Raw genomic sequence first — 18,088 nt, 5'->3', positions numbered from 1 at the left:
TTTGCCGGGAGCCGAGCAAGCCGTGGCCATCCAAGCGCTCTAGCTGAGTCCTTCACAAGCGTCTGATCGCGGGGATGCCCACGCGTCGGCTATCCGATGCAGGGCCGCACGCACCGTTGAGGTTTCATCTACCTTTGCTGTCCTCCTTTCCCACTATCTCTTCTTCAGCCTCTCTCCCTTCTCTCCTCTTTCCTCCTCCAGTCCTCCGCTCCTCTCGCAATGGCTGAGCTTGTAGCTAGCATGGTGGTCGGGCCACTGTCCCTCGTGAAGGAGAAGGCGTCCAGCTACCTCCTGTACCAGTACAAGGTCATGGAGGAGCAGCATGAGAACCTCAAGGTCATGCTGCCGTTTATCCTGGAAAGGATCACTGACGCTGAGAAGCAGGCAACCGACAAAGAAGCAATCAGACCCTGGCTTCAGAAGCTTAAGGTGGCGGCATATGAGGCCATCGAAGTCTTCGATGAATTCAACTATGAGGCCCTCCGTCGTCAAGCCAAGAAAGAGGGGCGCTACATCAAGCTCGGGATGGATTCAGTAAAACTCTTTCCCACTCACAACCGCATCATGTTCCGTTACAGGATGGGCAACAAGCTTTGCAAGATTGTGCGCAATATTGAGGCCCTTGTCAGCAAATGCGCGACTTTCGGTTCGACAAACAGCCACAAGCGCAGGTTCAGATAAATTATCTGTGTGAGAATGACTCCACCATGATTGACCCAGAGATTGTCAGCAGATCCAGAGATGAAGAGAAGCAAAAGATTGTTAGAATGTTGGTCAAAGAACAAGCTAACAATAAGGATCCGATGGTCGTTCCCATTGTTGGAATGGGTGGATTGGGCAAGACCACCCTAGCTCAGCTCATCTATAATGACCCTGAAGTGAAGAAGCATTTCCACCAAATACTGAAGTGGGTCTGCGTGTCAGATAATTTCGATGTTTGTAACCTTGCCAACAAGATCTGCAACGCTTCTGAGAGCAACCTGGAGAATGCCTTGCAGAAGCTTCAGAGAGAACTCACTAGAAAGAGGTACTTCTGGAATTTAGTTTGATGTTGATTCACTCATCTCAAACATGCACACTGGTTTTTTTTCCCTCACACACGCTCAATATATGTGCATTGCCCTTGAGAATAACACGTAATTGAAAAGGACAAGTAAAGCACATGCAGACTACATACACAAAATTCAACTTCAAACTTAGATCCGCATACACTTTTAATTGCTAGTGCCAGTGAACTTCGTACACTTGAAGCAACTATGAAAAATGTACACGCACACATCATGTCAAGTCGTACACATAGACGGGAACATCCAACATTTTTTAATTAAGGAAAAACAAACATTCACATGTGAATGTCTACGATCACAAAGTAACACATCCGGCCACATAGCTAGAAGCTACACCAGTACTTAGACTGCAAACCTCCAACTGAGGAACACAAAAGATAAGAAAGAAAGAAAATAAGAAAGAAAGCTCAAAAGACAAAGCTTCGAACTTCTTCTACATCCTTCCTTCAACCTTGCTTTGATCCTTATGCAGCAACAAACATCTCATATCAGTTGTCTTCTTAGAAACTTTTGATGTAAGGATCGTCGATGGTCATGTGCTGCCTGGTAATCCTTACCATCTAGAAACCACACTGAGTCGATCTCTACCACGCAAACAGATCGGGCACCGCCATTGCTCCAAGCTGACTATGGTGTCACCATCAAGGACTCCAAGATAACGCCTCAAGAGGAGAGCAACATCTCGATGCTGCCGCCGCCCGAACCAACAAGTCAGTTCTCTGGTTTTCACCTGGATCTGTCCCTATATGTTGAGGTTCTCATGGTAACGCATTCAAGAAGGAAAATAAAGATGAGAAACTCTATGGTAACACCTCGGTTCTCTGATTTTCACATGAATCTGTCCCTGTGTGTTGAGGTTCTCATAGCAAGATCCAACATATATACTATCACAGGTCATGTTCAGGTTTTCTGACATGAGAAAAATTTAAGAATGTTTAACTTCCCCACTTAGTGCCTACATGGAATAAGGAAAATTAAGATGGCCCAAGGAAATTTTAGGATCATTTGATCGAAAATTTTAGGTGTAGAGATCTTCAAAAAGGTTAGCAGAAAAAAAAACATTTCGTCTTTTTCTGCTCCCTCGACTCACGCTAAGGAGCTGCAAAAGCTAACGACGCCTCTTGTTTTGAGGCCCCAGCATTGAAATCAAAAAGACAACAATGCCTCACCACTAGCAAGTTGCCCTCTTGGATATGCACGGAACTTGCACATCTCACATACCATTTACGCTTCCTCTGGTGGCACTCACAAAACTTAAGAAAAAGACGTACACAAATAGAAACGCACTAATGGCATGATTATTTGTAATAGGTACCTTCTTGTATTGGACGACGTCTGGAATAAGGATGATAACAAGTGGAAAAAGCTGAATGCCTGTCTTAAACATGGTGATGTTGGTAGCGCCATACTAACGACAACCCGTGATAAAGAAATAGCTCAACTCATGGGTACAGTTAAAGAACATGGCATTGCACATTTGGACAATAAATTCATCAAGGAAATTATTGAGGCTAAAGCATTCATTTCGCAAGAGAGAAAACCAACTAATTTAGCTGGCTTGCACTACCGGATACAGTAACTTTGCCGAGTGCCCCAGGCACTCGGCGAAGGGCCAAATACACTCAGCAAAGTGTTTGCCGAGTGTAACACTCGGCGAACCTTACTCGGCAAAGTTTTTCTCGGCAAACAGTGTGTTTGCCGAGTGTCAACCATCGGGCACTCGGCAAAGCTTTTGCCGAGTGCCGCAATACACTCGGCAAAATATGACACTCGGTACAAACGCGTTGACGGCGACGGAAGCTTTGCCGAGTGTCTGACGGCCGACACTCGGCGAAGTCGAAATCTTTGCCGAGTGTTTCCTTAATTACACTCGGCGAAGTTGTCAGGGTTGCCGAGTGTTTTCTTAATTACACTCGGCGAAGTTTCCATCTTTGCCGAGTGTATTTAAGAAAACACTCGGCAAAGATGCCCGGCCCGCCATTTTTTTATGCCCCCTTTGCCGTGTGTTGCCGTAAATACACTCGGCGAAGTTTCCATCTTTGCCGAGTGTATTTAATAAAACACTCGGCAAAGATGCCCGGCCCGCCATTTTTTATGCCCCCTTTGCCGAGTGTCATTGAGGAAACACTCGGCAAACAAGCAATTCCGCCAATTGTTTGGCCCCCTTTGCCGAGTGTTTGGAGAATACACTCGGCAAACCCGTCTACTACTACCAGAAATGGCCTCTTTGCCGAGTGTTAACACTCGGCAAAGTATCCTAATTCCTGCTACAAAATAGAAATGTTAGGTATAAAGGACCCCTCTCAAAAAACAACCACAGATACACAGGCATATTAATGGCAGCACAAGCATATAAATTGCACCACAGGATTCACAAGCACACAAATAGCATTCATAAGTTCTCGTCTAAATAAGTAATTCACAAGTTTTGCATCACAAACACAGAAATGACAATTCACTGAGGAGGATGAGGAGGACGTGCAGGTGGCCACTGCCCCCAGGAAGATTCTGCATTGGACGCCGCCGATTGATTCTGCACAAATGTAGGTAAAGAGATTTCATAGTCTAAACAAGAAATTCTAGTGGAAGTAAGTCTAGATTGATTGTAAGGTTGAGATTGACTCACAGGAGTAGCTGCAGGAGGTGGTGGAGGTGGCGGGAAGAGGTTCGGTGGCATAGGTGGTGGAGTTTGACCTAAACTGTGGAACACACTCTGCATGTATTGGAACATCTGCTCCGTCCTCTGCCTTTCAAGCTGCCGATCCGCCTCGATCCTCGCCTCTAGTTCCTCTCGGCGCTTCCGTTCTACCTCCACCTGGGCCTACAATATTTCATCCCAACCACTTATTGTCAAGCAAAAGGTAAGTACAAAATGAATGAAAAATTAAAGAAACAGAACTAACCTGCAGAGCCTGCATCTGTAGCTGTGCAGCGGTAGGCCGTGGCCGTATCGCGGGGCTCGAGTCCGTGCTCCTTGCTCGGATCTGGGAGAGAGTGGGAGTACTGGCAGTGTCGATCACGCTATCTCCAATCCAATACCTGCCATGCTTCTTCCCTCCTCCTACCCTCATCACTATTTCAGGATCGATATCCTGAGAGCTTGGATCGAACTCTGGCCCGTGAACCTCCCTCGCCATGGATGTGTACTCGGTGACGCGGCTGTGGATGCTGGGATGGCTGTACGCCTCGGGCGGGTCCTCCGGGTTGAAGTCGATGTCTGCCGTGGCCTTGCCCTTTTTGGACATAACCCATGCCTTGAACCAGGAAAAAATGTAAAATGATTACAAAATATGCAGTATTATGTATGAGAAAACAGAAATGAATTCACGTACCCATTTTTCCTTGTACTCATCAAGGCTCAGGCTGCCTTGATGGTGTGATGCATATGGCATCTGCAGACGCCGCTCCCGGCAGGCATTGTGGTTCTCCAACCACCCAGGCTGCAACCACACGTCCACCATTTTTTCCCAGCACCGGGTAAAGGATCGGCACCACCACGGAGGCACCTATATGAAGTGTATGACATATAAATAATGGAATTAAGCGTAATTAATCTCTCAAATAGTAAATCTAGTCTTTATGGTCGTACCGCCATGAATTCTTCCTTGGTCAGGTTCATTGTCCTGGCCTCTTCTTTTTTGATCCTCATCCTTTTGTATTCAGCATAAAAGTCGATGATGGCCTGAACGCGCGCCTCGTAGTGCATGTCCTTAACAAGCTTCTTAGCGGCTTGTTCAATCACGGAGGCCGCCCTAGCCTCGAAGCCCTCCTGACATCTATAAAAGTCCTGCGTATAGACGGCAAGCATACAATTATTATATCAAGAATGTATTAAGCAATGTAGTGCTGCGAAGACTTACCCACAGCTCGGCCTTCACCCGCTCCGCCTTATTCGCAAACTGCCTGTGGTCACGATCACCGACGTCGGCGGCAGCGACGTAGTGGTCCCACGTGTAGGCCGGCTCCTCCTGTCTGGCGAAGACCACTAGACCGGGGAAGTGTAGCCTACACAAAAGACCGACGATGCCGTTGACCTTGCGGTTGTGGGCACCCCCACTGAGCTTAGTCCAACTCCTGCACAAGTGATTAATATGTGAGTTTGAACATATCAAAAGTACAGAGAATATGTGAAGAAACTTACTTTGCCCCAGCGGGTTGAATCAGGGGGCGTAAATGATCAGGGATGGGTCGCCTCGGGAGGGACGAGGGACCTCGCAACCAAATCTTGGACTGCTCCTCCCCTCCCTCCTCCCCTGCCTCCTCCCCCTCCTCCCTCTGCTGCTCCTGCTCCTCCTGTACCTCCGCCTCGTCACTAGAGGCGTGCGCGGAGGGTACCTCCTCCTCCTCCTCCTCCTCCGACGACGACGAAGGCACAGGCGACGGGGCCCTCACCCCTTTACCCTTTCCTCGACCCCTGCCCCGACCCCTGCCTCTAGCCAACACCTGTGCCCCCACCGCTTCCTCCACGGGTGCGTCACCCCTGCCTCCACCCCTCCCTCGACGCCTTCCTCGACCTCTCGATGCGTCTGACCGTGTACCTGACCCGGAAGCTGCAGCTTTCAATTTTTCGTAAAGCGCAGCAATCTTTCTCGTACCGCCCACCATTGTTCAATCACCTGCATTAGCCAAGAGTAAACCAATCAGCACATATATAAATAAAACATAATTTCAAAAATAACATGGTATGACAAATAATAAATAAATTGGCACGATCCATACATGTCTTAGAAATAATCGTCATGATCGGGATTAGCTGGATCATAAGTCTCATCGTCACTGTCACGCGTGTCAAACAAATCATTCTCATGCTCCGAAGTTTCAGCGTCATCATCAATGTCCTGTCCTAACTGTAACCGCTGAAGTAATTCTAACTCCTTCATATTATGAACCTCCTCTCCAGCGTCATCGTCAACAACCCTTTCATTGTCTACTTCCTTTGCGAAAGCGTCGGTTAAATCAATCTCAAAAATCCCTTCGAGCCCATCTTCTTGGAAAAAATCTCCGTCATATGTGTTGGGGTTAATGTTATAATCTTCATTATTTGGTACAGGTAGTTTACCGTGTGGCGATACCTTGTACACAACATCCCAACCCTTCAGACGATCGTCAGTTTGGCACGGGTATGACAAATAATAAACTTGTGTGGCCTGTTGAGCCACAATATAGACATCGTCTCCTTGCAAGACGGATGATTGCCGAATTTCGACTAACCCAAGATTAGGTGCCCGTCTCACGACTGATGGATCAAACCAATGGCATTTGAATATGACTGGATTAAGAACTTTGCAACCATGAAAAGTTAGTTCGTATATTTCTTCAATTCTTCCGTAGTACTCGACACCATCAGAGCCTAGCGTGAATACTCCGGTATTTGTCGTTCTTCGATTGGGCCGACTCTGCTCATGGCTTGTTGTGTGAAAACGATAACCATTTACGTCATAACCGGTAAAAGATCTGACCCTGTACCCACAGCCATCGGCAACCTGTCTAACCTCAACATTTATAGACGAATCGGTTTGAGCCTGCAAGTTGAAGTAGGGTGGTTCGTTATATTATTCGCATGTACGGCAAACTTGGAACGTGGTAATCGGGAGGGACGAGCGAAATTGGATTGTACCTTATGTTTGAACCAAGAAATAAAATCGGGCATTCCATTACCCGCACCCTTTTGAAGAAGGGTCTCGGCTTCGTGCGGGGTAGGTTCCCTTGAATTACGCCAGAAATTACGATGAAATTCCCTGTACCAACGAGAAACATGAGAGTTGATCCCAGAATAGTGATTAATTGAGAACAAACTAGTTTGTTGACAACTTACAGTATGTACGGCTCCACCTCGGCAAGGTTGGTCAATACATACAGCATGATAGTGCGCCACTCTTTATGTTTCAATTTCTTCCGTGTCGCACCACTTGCACTTCCAAGTTGTCCTCGAAAAAGGCTAAGGCTCGATTCAACTTCTGAGTCATTATAACGAGCGGGTGGATTGTGCACGCTAGGAAGGTTGTCAGCATAGTATTTGGTTGTGAAGTTTGACACCTCCTCCAGAATGTATGCCTCTGCAATGGATGCTTCAATTTTGCATTTATTTTTACATTTAGTTCGAAGAACCTTTTGACATCTCTCAATTGAATAGCACCAACGACCCTGCACAGGCCCCCCCATTCGTGCTTCATACGGGAGGTGCAAAATCATGTGCTGCATCGGATTGAAGAAGCCAGGCGGAAAGATCTTCTCCAACTTACAGAGCAACACAGGCGCCATTCTTTCCATTTCTGCAACCACGGTCCGAGATAATTCCTTAGCACACAGCTGACGGAAGAAATTGCTCAACTCCGCTAGCACTTGCCAGACATTATCAGGTACATAGCCTCGAACCATCACCGGGAGTAGGCGCTCAAGCCATACGTGGTAATCATGACTTTTGAGCCCGTTGATTCGCAAAGTAGCTAGGTTCACTCCCCTCTTCAAATTCGCTGCGTACCCATCAGGGAACATTAACGTTTGGAACCATTCTAATACCTCCCTCTTTTGGGCCCTCGTCAGGACAAAATCGGCCTTAGGCTTTCTCCACGACTTGCCGGCTCTAGGAGGCATCATGTCTAGCTTTGGTCTGTTGCATAACCTTGCTTGATCCACTCTAGCCTTGACGTTATCCTTTGTCTTGTCAGGAATGTCCATGATTGTACCAAAAATTGCCTCAGCGATGTTCTTTTCAGTGTGCATAACATCAATATTATGTGGGAGAAGAAGATCGTCAAAATAGGGGAGATTCCACAAGCAAGACTTCTGAGTCCAAGCATGTTGCTCGCCATATCCCACAAACCCACCTTCATGATTATTGACCTCAAGAGCGTCTATCTGAGCACGAACCAAGGCTAAGGTCAACATCTGCGGTGGGGGCTCATTAACTACGACATCTTTCGTAAAATTTCTAATATCTGTTCTGAAAGGATGGTCAGGAGGAAGGAATTGTCGATGTTTGTCGAATGAAGAATACTTGCCACCCTTGGTCAACCAAGTGAACTTCACTGAAGCCTTGCATACTGGGCAGGGGAACTTCCCGTGAACACACCAGCCACAGAAAATACCATATGCCGGCAAGTCATGCAGGGAATAGTGGTACCAAATATGCATCTTGAAGTTTGTCCGTGTAGCCCGGTCGTATGTCCATACCCCTTCCTCCCATGCACGGACCAAATCATCTATCAGAGGCTCCATGTACACACTCATATTATTCCCTGGGTGTTCTGGAATTATCAACGATAAAAAAATGTTTTGTCGCTGAAAGATGACACCAGGGGGGAGATTCAAGGGGATAACAAACATAGGCCAACATGTGTACGGGGCAGCCGCCACTCCATACGGATTGAACCCATCTATTGCGAGCGCAACACGTACATTACGAGCCTCTCGAGCTTTCTCATCATAAATGGCATCAAACTTTGTCCAGGCTTCACCATCGGATGGATGTACCAGCTTGTCAGCATTGTATCGACGTCCGTTTTTATGCCATGTCATTTGTTTTGCGGATTCTTCACACATGTACAGCCGTTGGATCCTCGGTATGAAGGGAAGGTACCGTAGAATCTTCACAGGGATTGCAAGCTGCTTCTTCTGACCGTCACCAGAGTCTACCTCCAGGAATCTAGATGATTCGCACTTCACACAGTACTTGGCTTCCGCATATTCTTTCCTAAATAAGATGCATCCCTTCGGGCAAGCATGTATCTGCTCGTATGGCATCTTAAGTGCACAAAGAAGTTTTTGTGCCTCATACATAGACTTTGGTAAGATGTGACCCTCCGGGAGCAGGCTCCCAAAAACTGTCAACATAATATCGAAGGCGTCTCGACTCAAGCTAAACTGGGACTTCACGGCCATTAGACGTGCAATGGCATCCAGTTGAGAGACCTTGGTATGCCCGTGAAGGGGTTGTTGTGCTGCAGACAACATGTCGTAATATGCCTTTGCGGTAGCCTCGGGCTCCTCCTCCCTATGAGCTTCATGATAGTCATCTAACATGTCTCCCACCCCGGAGTCATCATCATATTGCTCGATACGTTGTCTGATGACCTCGTCCCTCCCACGATCGACCTCACCATGGTAGATCCATATGGTATAGTCTGACGTAAATCCGTGCGTAACAAGATGTTTACCCATTCCTAACTTGGTTTGCCGACGCATGTTTCCACATTTGCTACACGGACACCAAGTTTCTCTTCCTCCTTTGATCCTTGCAAATGCCCGTTCCAAGAAAGCATCGGTCTTGTTTATCCATTCATCGGTCAACGAATTCTGACTAGATCGGCCCGTGTACATCCACTGACGATCCTCCATCCTCTACCATACCAGCAAGTAATATAAACACTCAAGTTGCATCTACACGTTCCTATATTGTCTATTAGGTAAAGATAGGTCCTAATCCCACACGAGGATGTGTAGGTGGGATTAGTTTCCATGGTCTACTCCGACCAGAGATAGAATTTCGGCAGCACCTCCCCGCTGTTCTCCAAATACACGTCCTGTGATGGAGATTGTGTATCCGGAGAACAATTGGGAGGTGCTGTCGAAACTCTAACTCGGATCGGAGTAGACTATGGAAACTAAACCCACCTACACATCCTCGTGCTGTCCAAAGTAACGTGGACAATTCGAAACAGATACGGTTATAAATATGCAAAAATCTGCATATTTCCAAACGTATCTCTTTCGAACGGGAGACGCCTAACTAGGTTACGTGATATACGACCATCATACGGAAATAGATGTTTAGGATGACTCACCTTGCTATCGTACAAAGTGACGACTCGAGGACGGTAACGTAGCCTCTCCTGCAAAAAAAACATACAACTGTCAACTAAAAATTTCGGCAGCACCTCCCCTACACGTGGAGGTTTCCATAACCTGCATCAAATGAAACGGCACGATGGCCGACAACCACATGTACGGAGCAAGGAATGGCACGATGGCTCACTTCCACAAACATTCTTATAGCTTAAATTCCAAAGCCAACCATCATTTTCTAATTTCAACAACTAAAGTCCCACAATTTCCTAATTTCAACAACTAAAGCCCTACAATTTCTAATTTCTAATATCTTATTTCTAATTTTAACCTACTATCTAAGTCAGATTTCCTAAATTCAAAAAAAAATTACCTACGGGGGGACAGGGGGCGCCGGGGCCGGAACGGGGGCGGCCGTCGGGCCGCGGCCGTCGGGCAGGGGGCGGCTGGGGCGGCCGGTGGGCCGGGGCCGCCGGCCAAGGGGCGCCGGGCCCGGGCAAGTGGCGCGGGGGGCGGCCGCCGGGCACGGGGAGCCGGGGGCCCGGCGTGGGCGGCCGGCGGGGCAAGATGGCGGGGAGCCGGCGCCGGGCGCGCCGGTGGCGGGGAGCCGGGGCCGGGGTGTGGGCGGCCGGCGGACCGTCGGGCGGCGCCCGTGGTGGGGAGGCGGGGCCGGGGCGTCGGCGGTCGGGCGGCACGCGGGGGAGACAGGCGGCCGGCGGGGCGGTGGCGGTGGGCGGTGGCGGTGGGCGGTGGCGGTGGCGGCCGGCGGTGGCGGTGGCGGCCGGCGCCGGCGACGCGGTGGCAGCCGGCGAGGCGGGAGTCGCGTCGGGCGCGGGGGCCGGCGGACGGGGCAAGAGGCGCGCGGAAATGAATCGACGAGACGCTAAGTCCGGAGATAACTTCGATTCTTTGCCGAGTGCCCGCGATCTGGCACTCGGCAAAGGCTTTGCCGAGTGCCAGATCGCGGGCACTCGGCAAAGCACTAGTGTTTGCCGAGTGCCTAGATCCAGGGCACTCGGCAAAGTTAATTCGGGTTTTTTTTTATCAACCGAGGCCGAAGAAAGTGGGCCCGTGCAACTTATTTGCCGAGTGCACATAGAAAACACTCGGCAAAATACAATGTTTGCCGAGTGTTTTATGGGTACACTCGGCAAACGTTACATGAAATAACGTATTTTAGTGGCCTTTTTCAAATATACTTGTTCAAAATCGTGTCAAAATCACTAAAAAATTGTTAAATTAGTTTTCTACCGAAAATATTCCATTATTTCATGCAGTTATAGCTCAAATTCCATTTATATCTAATAAAAATCTATAATTGCATTTAATCAATAAAAAATATCAAATGCATCCGAAAAATTTCCAAAATTTGACATGAACCAACATGTGTTGTATGTTGCCTGTACAAAAATATTTGAAGGCACTCCTTAATTCATGTGTCACTTGAACACCAAAATCTTATTGGCTCCTTTCTAACTTCTATGAATCCCTCCAGGAGATTAGTCGGTTTCTAAGCATGATAGGTCAGAAATTGGAAGAAACGTTCTCAATTTTTTACCACAGCCTACACACATAATATAATGACATCTTGACAAATCTTGTGATTTTCAGATTTCGTTTGGTTTTTTTACAATTTAACAACCATTGAACCAAAGGTTCGTGGTCGTGTTTTTTAAAAACAATGTTCAAAATTTCTTTTCATTTTCTGGTTGAGACCTCAATTTGGTCTCCATAATATGAATATGATTTTTTCACTGATTTCAATCCATTATTTCAAGTACGTGTAGTTAAAATTTGACTTCAATCAAAAAATTCCTATTAATGCAAACAAAGCATTAAAAATCCCAAACAGACCCGAAAATATACCAAATTTTAATATGTATAACCAAATGTCCTAAGTGGGGAGTAGAAAAAGTGTGGAAGGTGTTGGAAGGAATTTTTTTTTGTTTGCCGAGTGCCTCAAGGACGGCACTCGGCAAAGTGTCGCGTTTGCCGAGTGTCCGGATGAGACACTCGGCGAACTTTTGCGTGTGCCGAGTGTATGCGTCTGGCACTCGGCGAAGCGGACTTTGCCGAGTGTCACACGTCTAACACTCGGCAAAGGTGTAACGGCCGTCCCACGCTGTTAGTGCACGACGCACGTGCGCCGCACGCGATACTGATTTGCCGAGTGTGTCTTCTTTGCCGAGTGTCGTGGAGTTGTTTGCCGAGTGCCTGATTTTTGGCACTCGGCAAACCTCCTTTTTGCCGAGTGTTTTATGTTCGCCGAGTGTCTCATTGTGTACACTCGGCAAAGAGGCTGTTTGCCGAGTGCCCGAGAAAATGCACTCGGCACACTTTTTGCACTCGGCGAATTTAGTGTTTCCGGTAGTGTTGGTTGATGACGTTGTTGAGAGATGTGCAGGGTCTGGCAGCGAAGGCACTAGGATCTGTACTACGTGGCAAGACAAGAACGGAAGAATGGAAGGCTGTGCTTAGCAAAAGCATCGCCCATAACAAGGACGATCAAATCTTGCCTATTCTCAGCCTCAGTTACGATGACCTGCCATCACACATGAAGCAGTGCTTTGCTTTATGTGCTGTGTTTCCCAAGGACCATGAGATTGACGTGGAAATGCTAATCCAACTATCGATGGCAAATGACTTTATTCCTGAACAAAAAGACGTTCGTCATGAAACAATTGGTAAACAGATTTTCAGTGAGCTGGTCTCAAGGTCATTATTTGAAGATGTGAAGCAAGTCAAAAGGCCAAGAATTGAGGACCTGTATTGGTATTTCTTGAAAAGTACATTTAAAATCCATGATCTTATGCACGATGTGGCACTATATGTCATGGGCAAAGAAGTTGCTACCATAACTGAGAAGCCAAAGCAGAGTGATGAGTTTCTTCAGACACATATTTTTTTTTCGAGAATACGCAGGAGAGTTGTGTATCTTTGTATTAAGAAGAAGCGTAATGTTTAGAAGATCGTTACATCGCGGGCCAACCGGGCGCACGCACACGGAACTGCAACCTCACAATGATTTACACTGAGTAAAACAACTAAACAACTTAAATCAGGAGACTAGCAGAACTACTAATGCTATGTGACTCCTCCTGATATAGGCCATCCCAAGAGACGGAGGTGTTTAGCACCTGCTTCGCACCATAGATTGGCCTGCTCTACAATTTCAGAGACGAGCTGGTTTGGCTGCTTCGGATGTGCTCCTCTGAACGTCCTAGCATTCCGTTCCTTCCAAATGCTCCAGGAGACAAGCATAAACACCGAGTCCAATCCTCGTTGCTTCAGCGCGGTCATGTTAGTTCGCTTGAGCAGCCACCAATCAATGAGAGTAACTTCCTGCGCCTGGACCTGGACGTTGTTCTGAATGTGAATCAAGGAGCTGATGTGCTGCCAAACCTGCATGGAGTATGTGCATCTGGCGAACAGATGATATGCTGTTTCCCTTTCCTGGTTGCACAGCACACATGATGCCTGATCTTGAAGCCCTCGACGTTGCCTCCTATCGGCCATCCACAGCCTGTCCTTCACCGCTAACCAACTGAAGAACTTCACTTTCAGAGGTGCCCAAGCTCGCCATATAAGTTTGGCTCCCGCGAATCTGATTGCTCCCTGAAAAAAGGCTCTATAAGCTTATCTTGCAGTGTATGTTCCGGATAGATTCCACCTCCAGGAAACCATGCCCTCAATCCCAGGAGTTAGCTGGACCTCCTGAATTACATGCCAAAGTTGCACATACTGAGAAATCGCTGGTACTGTTGCTCTCCTGACAATATCCTGTATCCAGCGTTTATTGTTCAGAGCTTGTGATACTGTCCTCCTTTTCCTGATATTTGGCCTGATGATCTTGCACAACTCTGGAGCCAAGATACAAGGAGAGAATTCTCCATACCATTTGTCAGTCCAGAAGAGTGCCAAGTTTCCATCTCCCAACTGCACTTCTACTGATGCCTGAAACATTTGCTGGAGTGTTGGGTCAACTTTCTGCAGCCACAACCACCTGAGCCTAAGTGCAAATGAGGCTATGCGTAGGTCAGGAATTCCCAAACCCCCTAAATCGTTTGGCCTACAAGCAGTTTTCCAAGGCAGGAGGCACTAGCCCCCTTGTGCCTGCTGCTTTTCTGCCCACAAGAACCCTCTTCTTCTCTTATCTATTTCTCTGAACACCCAGTCCGGAATTCTCAATGCAATCAACAAATGGGTGCAAATGGAACTCATTGTGACTTTAACCGTCGTAAGTCTGCCAGCCTTGTTCATCAAGGGGGCCGTCCAGGTTGGGATGCTGGCTGAGAACTTATCCACCATTGGTTGCAGTTGTGCTTTGTTGAGACGCCCTAGTGATAAAGGGAGCCCGAGGTATTGGATTGGAAATTCTGCTATGTGAGCCGGCAAAATGTGCTTGACCTGGTTGATTTGGTCTTCGGTACAGGCAATAGGAGCAACCAGACTTTTCTGAAAGTTGGTTTGCAGGCCAGATGCAGCTCCAAAGAACTGCAGTGTTTCCCTAATAGTGACCATGTCCTGTAACGTGGGTGCTGCAAATACTATAACATCATCCGCGTATATGGAGCAGTGATGGTGTATAGCTTGATGAGCTGGTGCAGATAATACTCCTTGGGATACCTTCTTGATCAATCGATGCAAAACCTCCATGAGGAGTATGAATAACATTGGTGATAGTGGATCACCTTGCCTCAAGCCTCTTGCATTGTGGAGCATCGGTCCTGGGGTGCCATCGAGCAGTATCTTGGTTGAAGTTGTTGAGAGCAAGGCTGCAATCCAGTCTCTCCACTTACTCCCAAAACCCATTGCCTGGAGGATCTGAAGGAGGAAGTGCCACAATACTGTGTCAAACGCTTTTGAAATATCAAGCTTCAGCAACAATGATGGCCTCTTCTTTTGATGTAGAAGCTTTGCAGCCTGCTGCACAAACATGAAATTGTCATGGATGGATCGCTTCTTAATAAAAGCACTTTGGTTGATATCAATCAGTAATTCCAACTTCGGTGCCATGATACTTGGAAGATATCAAAGTAATCTAGGTACAGAGCACTGGAAAATGGTGAAGAAAGCATTGCGTTACGCGCAAGGCACAAAAGGCCTCATGCTTACGTATAGAAGATCTGATTCCCTAGAGATAAAAGGGTATTCAGATGTAGACTTTGCAGGAGACAGAGATGATAGAAAATCCACGTCTGGTTACGTGTTCACTCTCGCAGGAGGAGCTATTTCGTGGAGAAGCTCCAAACAGAAAGTTACTGCGTCATCTACGATGCATGCAGAATTTATAGCATGTCATGAGGCCACAGGGCAGGCGATGTGGTTAAAGAAATTTATACCCGAATTGAGAGTGGTTGATTGTATTCATAGACCACTAAAGATGTACTGCGACAATGAGCCAGCAGTATTCTATGCTCACAACAATAAATCAAGCAATGCTTCCAAAACCATTGAGATAAAGTTTTATGTTGTGAAAGACAAAATCCAGGATCGCACTATAAGTCTCGAGCATATAAGGACAAAGAGTATGCTTGCGGATCTGCTTACGAAAGGCATACCACCCAATGTGTTCAGAGAACACTTAGCTGGCAAGGGTTTAAGGGAAAGCCTATGATTCCTGGATTATAAAGGGTCCAAAAAAAACAGAATTATTTCAAAATAGAGAGGTGTGTCGTAGCTGTTGATTCTATCGGCGATTAAGCTGTGACGATGAGGCATGCTCTACACATTAATTTATGATGGAACGAATAAAATGAAAAGTATAAAGTTAAAAGTATATGATGAGATCAAGGGGGAGAATGTTGGATTGATCTCCTCTCTAATGGGCCCAACAGCCCATTGAGCCCTTGACTCGCGCCCTGATCGGGGGCGCCCACCCTAGCATTGGGTGGTGGGCCCCTGTCACATGCGCTATAAAAACAGAGGTGGGAGCCAGGGCGCACGGTACGAGGTTCACTGCGCCGCCAGCCACCCCGCCGAAAAACCCTAGACCGTCCGATCACGGGAGCGCAGTAGTGACGGGAAGCACCACCACCGCCACGCCGACGACTCAACACGGCACTGCGTGTCGCTGCCTAGCGCAGAGCTCCATCGACCGAACCACGACACTGCATGTCGCTGCCTAGCGCAGATCTTCACCGACAGAACCAGTGATGGCCAGCGGCTCTGCCGCTTCCACCCCTAGGGTGAAGGTACCCCATCTCTCTCTCTATCATTCGATCGACACTGGATTCCATGAACTCATGTCAACCCCATGAATCCCGACTAGATGTGTATCTAGAGGTTCTAGATTTACTCCTAACATTTATCAATTGAGAGATGCCAAAAGCTGATAGGGCTACCGGAAGGACCATTGCTCGGAGAATTGTGTGGTGGAGATTATGAAAAAGCATGCTCAGCATTTCCAGCGCTGATGGTACTTAAATTGCATGAGTTTCAGAGCTGGGAGGCAACGGAAGCAGCTCAAGGAGATACAATATTTCCATATCTTGAAGAGTTATCAATCTATAAGTGCCCCGAACTGGCAGCATTACCATCAGCTACATCTCAGGGAGTATCATTTGACCATAGTGATGTTACAGCATGGTCAGCATTTCCAAACTTATAGAAGCTCCAGTTAGATGACTTAGATAGTTTTAAGAGCTTGGGGATGGCGGAAGCAATTCATGGTGAACAGCAGAGATTCCCTGACCTTGAGACTCTGTGTGTTAAGAAATGTCCCAACTTGACAACTCTACCGGGGGTGATAGAAGCACCAAAACTCGGTGTATTAAAAATAAATGGCTGCAACTTTCTGTTCCCCTCAAGTCCGCTGGCACTATGGACATGTTTTGTCCTCCAGTATTTGACAATTAAGAGGATCAACCATACGCTTGTCTACTGGCCGGAAAAAGAGTTCCAGCGCTTGGTATCCTTGAGGTACCTTTCCATTAAGGAGTGCAGTGGTCTGATTGGGTACGTGAAAGCTGCTCCTGGCCAACCAATATCAGAAAGGAGCCAAGTTCTGCCTCGTCTCGAGTGTCTATACATACGGGATTGTGAAAGTCTGGTAGAGGTCTTCAACATCCCGCATCTCTCAAGACGATGGATTTGTGCGGCTGCCCTAAGCTTAAGTCCATATTCGGAGAGCAACAGGACGAGCCAACATTAAATCAAGGGCCCAACAGCGTGGGGTCCACAGCGAAGCTGTCATCATCGCCCGGGATCACTTACTTCCATGTCTTGAATCTCTATCAATATACGGTTGTGAAAGCTTGTCAGAGGTTATCAACCTTCCCCCATCCCTCAGGCAAATAGATATTTTTGTTTCAGAAAGAACTGGAATTTTTCTCTTTGCAATTCGGTAGTTGTATATTTTAATATGCATACTCGAATCTGCTTGACGTACACGTTTTTCATATTATACTCTAGATTTCTATTGATAAATCCTAACATCAGCGATTACCAGGTGCCAAGTTATTGAAACCAAAGACATGGAAATATGCCATTCATTTGTAGAAATTAGTGAGCTGTCAAAACACTAAGTACCAGGTTAGTAGCATAAAAAGTTTGGGTTTTTATTAGAATCATTTCAATTATAGTGTTGATTGCATATCCTGTCTATTGTAGGGACATGTTTGCCTCATTTACTGTCAGCATCCAAACCATAATGTGGAAATGCTATTTTCCTTCTATGTTGATCGTTGATCAAGGTCTGAGTTACCGTACAGGCTCTGATGCAAGTTGTTAAAGGCAGTATAAATTCTGTACCAGATATTTATTTATATTTGATAATCATGAGAGATATATTAATATTTTATTTTTGCATCAAATGGATGTGGAGGCTGGGATATTAATACTTTCTCCCATTAATACAGCTACATCATGCCAGTTATCTCCCTGTGATTGGAAGAGAGTTCTGCATTTTGCATACCAACTGCAACTATGATGTTTATAACTGAGCCTGGAGAGATATTATGCCATTTCTGTGACCATTCTCTTCTATTATGTCCATTTCACATATTCAAAACAAAATTTTTCCTTAAGTGACTATTCCATTGAATTGCTATTTTCCTTTTTCAGATAATACTGATATTTTTAACTTGCTTTACTTTCCCTTAACATGATTGGAAGTTGAAGATCATGCCTAAATTTCAAATGTGCCTTCCTTTTAGTGCATTACTTCTTTGGTGACCAATTAGTGTTTTGACTAGTTGCTACTGATCAATACATGCCAAAGGACCAATAACTTCATG

The 18,088-nt window shown here is 46.6% G+C and overlaps 3 protein-coding genes and 1 long non-coding RNA gene across 4 annotated transcripts; 2 read left to right on the top strand and 2 right to left on the bottom strand.

Annotated features, from left to right (window-relative positions):
• The first annotated feature begins 219 nt into the window (after positions 1-219).
• Positions 220-1,049, top strand: LOC140220145 (disease resistance protein RGA2-like). The gene is made up of 2 exons (XM_072293938.1): positions 220-534; positions 630-1,049. The coding sequence occupies exons 1-2, from the start codon at positions 220-222 to the stop codon at positions 1,047-1,049; spliced, it is 735 nt and encodes a 244-aa protein (XP_072150039.1).
• Positions 1,050-4,348: 3,299 nt separating this feature from the next.
• Positions 4,349-5,034, bottom strand: LOC140222806 (uncharacterized). The gene is made up of 3 exons (XM_072293937.1): positions 4,928-5,034; positions 4,657-4,854; positions 4,349-4,573 (listed from the first exon to the last, which is right to left on the bottom strand). Exons 2-3 carry the CDS (start codon positions 4,771-4,773, stop codon positions 4,349-4,351), a joined length of 342 nt encoding a protein of 113 aa, XP_072150038.1. The 5' UTR covers positions 4,774-4,854; positions 4,928-5,034.
• Positions 5,035-6,878: 1,844 nt separating this feature from the next.
• On the bottom strand, positions 6,879-8,609 carry LOC140222805 (uncharacterized). Its single transcript, XM_072293936.1, has one exon. The coding sequence runs from the start codon at positions 8,607-8,609 to the stop codon at positions 6,879-6,881; it is 1,731 nt and encodes a 576-aa protein (XP_072150037.1).
• An 8,553-nt stretch (positions 8,610-17,162) lies between these two features.
• Positions 17,163-17,934, top strand: LOC117854639 (uncharacterized). The gene is made up of 2 exons (XR_011898370.1): positions 17,163-17,384; positions 17,463-17,934. It is a non-coding gene; the product is annotated as an uncharacterized lncRNA (long non-coding RNA).
• Positions 17,935-18,088: the final 154 nt, after the last annotated feature.

This window comes from Setaria viridis, chromosome 5 (assembly GCF_005286985.2).
Source record: "Setaria viridis chromosome 5, Setaria_viridis_v4.0, whole genome shotgun sequence".
Lineage (NCBI taxonomy): Eukaryota > Viridiplantae > Streptophyta > Magnoliopsida > Poales > Poaceae > Setaria > Setaria viridis.
Note: the sequence above shows the minus strand (reverse complement) of the source record. Positions and strands in the feature narration are given on the sequence as shown.

Bases quoted from the DNA above. Each gene is read 5' to 3' on its own strand.
- LOC140220145 (XM_072293938.1), top strand. From the start codon at position 220: ATGGCTGAGCTTGTAGCTAGCATGGTGGTCGGGCCACTGTCCCTCGTG. The intron at 535-629 runs GTAAAACTCTTT...GGCCCTTGTCAG, and splicing joins TCAAGCTCGGGATGGATTCA to CAAATGCGCGACTTTCGGTT.
- LOC140222806 (XM_072293937.1), bottom strand. From the start codon at position 4,773: ATGCACTACGAGGCGCGCGTTCAGGCCATCATCGACTTTTATGCTGAA. The intron at 4,574-4,656 runs GTACGACCATAA...CACTTCATATAG, and splicing joins CCAAGGAAGAATTCATGGCG to GTGCCTCCGTGGTGGTGCCG.
- LOC140222805 (XM_072293936.1), bottom strand. From the start codon at position 8,609: ATGTGTGAAGAATCCGCAAAACAAATGACATGGCATAAAAACGGACGT.